At 41.1% G+C, this 7570-nt stretch overlaps 1 protein-coding gene across 4 annotated transcripts in view; it reads left to right on the top strand.

Annotated features, from left to right (window-relative positions):
• Positions 1 to 7570, top strand: part of STK32B (serine/threonine kinase 32B) — a 315985-nt gene that overhangs the window by 249123 nt on the left and 59292 nt on the right. For all 4 annotated transcript variants that reach the window (XM_019553397.1, XM_019553399.1, XM_019553398.1 and 1 more), the window contains exon 7: positions 1080 to 1183. In XM_019553397.1, the coding sequence (XP_019408942.1) occupies positions 1080 to 1183 (104 nt within the window). The remainder of the gene's footprint in view (positions 1 to 1079; positions 1184 to 7570) is intronic.

Here is a 7570-nt window from a genome sequence, read left to right as displayed (position 1 = left end):
CATGGAAGGCACAGGCAGGAAGAGATGGGGGTGGGGGGCAAACAGAGCACTATAAGCAGCCCCCACCAGAGAGTCGACACCACTTCCTGGTCCTTGGTGACAGCAGCCCAAGCCTGCACTCTTACAGCAGCTGCAGCAGGAGCAGCTGCAGCCTGAGTGAGGAGCACTGGGGAGGTAAGACCCTTCTTTCTCTCCCTCTGCCACCTCCCCTGCCTCCCACCCCCAGTCTCCAGTGGTCAGCATAATTCCTACCCCACTCCACCCCCTCTTCTAGGCACATACACGTTGCTACATTTCTGTAACCTACGTCAGTTTTGTACACCAATATAGGTTGAACTGGTGCCCAGGTCACAGAGAGGCTGACTCTTTTTATGGCAACTGTGGCAGCAGGTACTGTTACAGAACCTTGCCACTGGGTGGCAGGGGCTGGTAATACCATGTTTCCGTTGAGCAAACACTATCTCAGGATAGAAATGTACACACAGCATTTAGTAATCCATCCTTATGCTAGTAAGCTGGCCCTGAGCTTGCATGCTGTTATTAAAAATTACTTTTACTAGGGACTATATGATAGTAAGTTTATGTATTGGGCAATTTCTAGCAACATAAGGTATGTCTAGACTCCAGATGGCTGTGTAGAACAGAGATACCTCAGCTAGATTTCAGCAAGTTTATGTAGATACTAGCAGCCATTCAGCTGTAAGAATATGTGCTAATTTACCCCAGTTTTGTAAAAACTCTACTTCTAGAAACAACTTGATGAAACAGGACTGTACCCTGTATAGGTAAAGAAAGAAGTACGGCCCAAATGTTATGCTGCCTTGAGTAGGGTTGGAGTATTGTAATAACCGTGATGGTCCAAGAAATATGTATGGTGCCATGTGGCATGCAAAATATCTCGTTTCTAGTTAAATTAATCAATTAAGTTGCACTCTGGAGAATTCTGCCTGGGCACAGTCACTGTGTGCTTAATTTCAATTAACTGCATACCTATTTATTTCCCCCACCAAGTGAAATCTTTTACTAACAATCCACATAACATATAATTGTTTTGATTTGATTCAATTTATTTATTATAGCTCCAGAAGTGTTCCAGGCTTTCACGGATGGAGGCCCAGGATACTCATACCCTGTAGACTGGTGGTCACTGGGAATTACAGCATATGAATTACTCCGGGGTTGGGTAAGATTGTTGGTTTTGGCTTTATTTATCTATTTCATTTGCAGAACAACTATCTCATTTGTGTGGCTTTACTACTGAACTTCAGGTGAGCAACCTGAGATCTGGGTTTGTAATACAATCTTGATATTGGGGAAGCTTTCCCAGTTTAAAATTCTGCTTTCAATGGGTTTCCTCTAGCTTCACACAATGTCATGACAGTTTGTAACAAATGATCTTGGATTGGATAGGAACCCTCACAGGCCTAGTCCAATGGCCTTTGATCTTGGGAGTGATAAATGAAGGTTATAAGACTGAATCCTTAATACTTAAATGTACTGACTTGGAAATAATTGTGTTTTTTCAATATAAAAGGGCAATAATATTTTTTATCATATTTTACACTCACTTGGTGAAACCTAGAAGAGGTAACAAAATATCTCAGGCCACTGAAATGTTTATTTGCTAGAACACTCATGTCTTATTTTTAATCAACTGTGTGGATAAGCTTAATGAAAAATCTTCTTAGAAATTTTGAAGAAGATAATGGAAAACTCCATTCCATTTTGGTTCCAAGGGACTTGAACAGGATAGTGTTAAATACTTTGCCTTCCCCATTGAAAACAGTACTTTGAATACACTTTCACATAGCTCTTGTTTTATGTCCATATTGATCTTACTGTATTTACTTGAATCCATTATGACTTCAAAATTAACATAACTCCCCATAATTAGATCCTATACATGGAAAATTATAAAATTGTTATTATTTTCATGTTTAGAATCTAATTAGCAGAAAGTCATCTTAAATTCATGCCCCCGACCACTGCTGTAGGGCAAAGAGCCAGACCCCCGCCCCATGTGCCTGTCCCACCAGATCCTTCCTCCGCAACTGTCTGCCCCTTGCCATGCCCCCTCCCCCCTGCTCCCCACTAAAGTCTGCCCCCAACTTTCTGCCCACCCTTCCTTAACCTCTTGATATAGCTGTAGTCAGAAATAGTGAAGTCTCAACTCAGCCCAGCCAGGGGGAAGCAGCAACAGAGCAGATGTGACACCTGTGGGGAGGGAACAGAAAGTGGGGGTATAGGCTGCAAAGGAGAACAGGTGGCAGGAGAAACACAAGGTGGGGCAGCAGGCACAGGCATGGGGGACAAGGAGCAGAGGGGGGAGGCTGGAGTTTCCTCCACCCACCTTGCAGTCTCCCCATGCCTCTACCCAACTGCAGGCCCCCTCCCCCACCAAATGGACCATTGCAGCCTAGGACAGGTGGTGGCTCATCCCCAGGTTCAGCCTCGAACTCAGGGCCAAAGCCAGAACTGAGCTGCCACCTGGGCTGGTACTATTTAGATTTGAGTAAGTACGGTATATAGCATAAGGAGGCTGAAATAGGTGTCAAGTCTCCATAATGGTAAGCAGTCTATAAACATGTAATATAAGTCAGTCTCTGACTTGAAGAACTAGTCTATTTATAGAAGATGTTTGGCAGAATCAAGGATTGTTATCCCCCTTCTATCAATGGGAAATTAAGGTTCACAGAGATGAAGTGTTTGATTCTGCAAGCACTTCAACAAAATGTTCAACAGAAAACACTTTGATCCCAATGCAGAAAACACTTTTACCCTCTTAAGCACATACTTATCTTTAACCGGGGTGTCAAAGATGCAGTCTATGGGCTGGATTGGGCCCTGGAAGTTCTAGCATCCAACCTGTGGTGCTGCCCATGGGTCTTGGAGTGGACCCACCTGCCACATGCTGTATGCAGGACCAGTCTGGGATGCAAGCAGCATGTTGTGCGCAATATATAGAGCTGGTCCGGGATGCATGCTGCATGTTGATGCCCATGCTAGAACGACCCTGTGTGCTTGATCCACCATGCAGAGTTGGTCTGTGGGCCCATTCTGTCCCATGAACTGACCTTGAGCCATTCATCCATCCAGTGGGCCAGGTGAGTTTGACACCCCTACTTTAAGTGCATGAGTAGCACTACACACCTAGTTATTTCAGCACTTGGTATTCAAGGTCATAGAGGGGATAAGTGGCAGAACCAGGAGCTGAATTGAGATCTTTTTCAGTGCTTCAGTATAAGATCTTCCTTCCTACCTGAATGATTTGTTGTTCAAAAACTTACCCCCACCATGAATCTACTGTGAATGCTCTTACAGACCTAGAATTTAGAATTTAATTTGAATGAAAAATTAGGGCCTGATTTTAAAAAATGGCTGACTTCTATAGTAATTAATAATTAGAGGTAATTTGTAAATATAAGGCCAGAAGGGACTATTAAAATTATCTGATATGTTCCTGTGTTTAACAGAGGCAGTAATATTTCACTCAGTACTTACTGCATTGAGCCCAAGTTGTAGTGGGTATACCAGAGCATGGTTTTTAGAAAGACATCCAGTCTTAATTTAAGGATTTCAAGTGATGAAGAGCTGATATCAGGTGTCTAGTTATCTAATTTACAGGGATAATATGGCAACAAGTAGGGAGGGCAGAAAAACCTTGACAGAACTATACCCTGTAAGAATATGTAGTTCCATCAAAGTTGAAATGCTTCATAAAATTGTTTTTATTTTGTCAGACTTTCATTTCAGAAGAAAACTGCAGGGAAATTGTAAAAAATGAAGGCTAACCTGTTCCATTTTGACATTTTCAGGACAGAATACTTTTGATTTTTTTTTAATCAATTTTTGCCTTTTCATTTCATTTTGTATATATTATATTATGTTTCGATACCTTTTTAAAAGTCAAAACCAAAACAAAATCATTTTATTTTTAATTTACCTTCATGAATATCTTTTTTATTTCATTTTCCGTTCTGATTTAGAATGAAACTAGATATTGAAATCCTGAAATTCTTGTAAATTGGAAATTTTGTTCTCTGCACAGCCCCAGTTGTGGGGCAGTAAACCAGAATAATTTCAGCCTAGAATTATTTGTATTTGCAAAAAGGATGGTGCAGTCTAAGAGTAATTGTAAATCCAGTAATGGATCAATTAGCTTCTCCCTCAGCATCCACTTTACAGACCACTACTTTGACATATCAGACCCTACCACTTTTGGGAAACCTCTTTGTAGTTGCTCTGTCCTTGGCCCTAACCACATGGCAGGTTAAGTTGTGTGGAAGACCTCTTCCTGTGTGATTAACCTCCTGTAAAATTACAAGAATAGACATTCTTTAGTTTTACATGTTTATTTAAGTTAATATCAGCAGTTAATTCTGTCAGATGAGCCAAGGCGTTGTTCTAAAGGCTTATTTTAGTGTTGTAGATTTATCTCAGAAATTTCTAAATAATGTTTGTATAAAAAATTACTAGAAAAGCCAGACAATACATCTGTGGTGCTAAAGACATTTTAATAAGCTTTTTGGTTTTTTCATGGCATTGTTAAGGAGAGTCTCAACCTAGTTACAGTTTAAAGAACACTGGAAATATGGAAGGGAGAAGGGTCAGATGTCATGGGCATTATTAATTACAGATAAACTATATTTTCCCAGTTTAATTCCAATAGCAAGAACTGCCCTTGTTCTGTGAAATCAGTGGATGCATTTGGTAGCATTGAACAAACAAAAGAAGATGGTTCTGGACATAATGACAGAGCATGGTAGGTTGGAGTGATTATCTAACCACATTTGCAGCTTTCCATGAAAACTGCTGATGAGATGCAGCATACAGGGCACCTGTACGCAGATGCCGAGGCTGCTTCAATGCGCTGGAACTCCGAGCAGCTGCTCCAGCAGCCTCTTGTGTCTTGTGTATCAGTGTCCCCATGCTTTAAAATGGTGGCAGGGGTACTTGAACCAAAGCTCATCAAACGAGTTTTAGTTCAAGTGCCTCCACCACCATTTTTAAGCACTGGGAGGCGGATGCAGGAGATGCAGCGGCACTTTAATTAGAGCGGCTCTTAGAGACGCTTTAATTAAAGTACTGCCCCACTCCCCCTACCCCTGAAGCACATGTAAAAGTGCCCACAGTGTTTGAGCTGGGCTTCTCATGAAAACAAAGCCTTTTTACTTCGGCCTTTACAAACAGAGGCAACTACCAGATGACAAGCACAGTTGGCAGCAAAGATATGGACAGAGTCAAACAGCCTAGAGTAATGGCAGAACAGGTTATGGCTTATTCAGAGAAGCTAGATGCTGTCAAGTCAACATGGCCAGATGAGATACACTCTAGGGTACTAAAAGAATTAGCTGAGGTAATTTCTGAGCCATTAGGTATCTTCTTTCAGAAATCTTGGAGGTTGGGAGAGGTCCCAAATGATTCAAAATGGCATTCATAATGCCCATTTTTAAGAAAGGGAAGAAGAGGGATATGGGAATTGCCAGACCAGTCAGTCTAACCTCAATACCTGGAAAGATAATTGAGCAGGTCCTCAAGGAATCCATTGTAAAGCACTTAGAGGAAAACAAGGTGATCAGGCACAGCCAACATGGATTCACCAAGAGCAAGTCATGCCTAGCCAATCTGATTTCCTTCTAAGTCCTGATTTCCTTCACAGTCTGTGTGGTTGAGGGGAGAGCAATGGTTGTAATGCACCTTTACCTGAGCAAGGCTTTTGATGCTGTCTCCCATGGCATCCTCAGGAACAAACTAGGGAAACACAGACTAAATGAAAGTACCATAAGGTAGAGTCAAAGCTGATAGGGTCATCAATGAGCAGTCATCAATGGTTCCATGTCTAGTTGGGAGGAAGTATCGAGTGGTGCTCCCCAGGAGTCTGTCCTAGCTCCAGCATTGTTTAATATCCTCATTAATGATTGGACAGTGGGATTGAATGCATGCTTAGCAAATTTGTTTATGATACCAAGTTGAGAGAAGTTGCAGACAGTATGGAGGGTAGGGTTAGGATCCAGAATCTCCAGGACAAGATGGAGAAATTTAGGTTGGAGATTAGGAAGAACTCTATGACTATGACAGTGGTCAGGCATTGAAACAGAGTACCTAGTTGTGGAATCTCCATCCTTGGAAATTTTCAATAGCTGGACAGACACTTGCTACGGATGGTTTAATCAGGAATGCCTTGAGCAGGAGGCTGGACTACATGACCTCATGAGATCACTTATGCCACTATTTTGTTATGATCCTATGATGCCATAGGTGAGAGGACTTTACTCCTTACTGCTTCTTCCCACATCCATAGGGGATTTCTTAGCTCTTGATGCATCCTGTCTCTGTTGTCTTGGTAAACACTAGTAGCTGTTGACCATGGCACTATGATCCAAGAAGAATGCAGGGTAGATTTGCACCTTATAGACTCAGAGATGCAGAATCAGAGAGGTATAGCATAAACTTTTGCAAACCTGAGTTCACCTGTGAAAGGACTTACACAGAACAGTTTATCTCTCTACTATGACACAGAACACTGAATCGCTATCATCTCCCACAAAACAGATACATGTTCATTGGTAGCAGATCTCATGCATTCTTGCCCTCATTGAGTTGCACAGAAACCAGCACACATCCTGTTCTCAGTTGATCACTGAGTAACTCATTCTTTTCCAAACATTTATTTTTATACAGCATGAAAGGGTCTGTTAGCTTTTGTGCATGCTTCTAGCAAATTTGAAAATGCCTTCTGGTAGGCTTTTGAAGTGTATAGGGGACTGGCTACTGTAGTTTTTGGTTTGTCGGATGACATAATAGGATTTAAAATATATTTTTCTTCGAACATGCCTCCTCTCCCTCTGTCTTGTGCTTTTCCCTGTACTTACTCTGTGTATGTAGGTTTACACATTTTTTTTTTTTTTTTGCAAATGTAGGAAGGCTTTCTTGCACAAACAACTACTTTGATACGTAAGTCCATTTTGTAGCCATCTGGCATTCAGCTAATACATCACACCATGGCATTTACCATAAATTTGCCTCTTATATTCCTTCTAACTAAAACTGAAAAAAGCATATTTAACAAAAGAAAGCCAAAGAAAGAGGTAGCACATGGAACAGTACAGGAAGCTTTCAGAGCATTAGGACTGTACTTTTGGAGAAGATTGTGGCTTTTCTTTCATTATCATTGTAAAATTCCACACATTAATATATTTAAAGAACATTATTAAAGTTTCAAAATCTAGCTTTCAAAACTTAAAAAATGCTTGAATAAATGTTACCTTTTTAACTGTAAACCAGCCTCCTTGGATATGTAAATTATGTAATAGTCCTTAATTACAGGATAAATTGCTATTTGTATAAAAAGTCCTAGGTTTCCCAAAAAAGTAAGCTGTGGAGTCACAGAGGCACCCATAAAGGGCTCTAGCACTAGGGTTCGAACTTTCACATCTACCATACGGACTTCTGCCACTTTTACTAATGATAACTGGGCTCTGCTTGTCTGCAGAGGGAAAGACTGCAACAAGACCTGGATAGGTTACAGGAGTGGGCTGACATAAACAGGATGCGTTTCAATACTGACAAG

The sequence above is a fragment of the Crocodylus porosus genome, unplaced genomic scaffold (genome assembly GCF_001723895.1).
Source record: "Crocodylus porosus isolate Cpor-Errol unplaced genomic scaffold, CroPor_comp1, whole genome shotgun sequence".
In the NCBI taxonomy this organism is placed as follows: domain Eukaryota; kingdom Metazoa; phylum Chordata; order Crocodylia; family Crocodylidae; genus Crocodylus; species Crocodylus porosus.
Note: the sequence above shows the minus strand (reverse complement) of the source record. Positions and strands in the feature narration are given on the sequence as shown.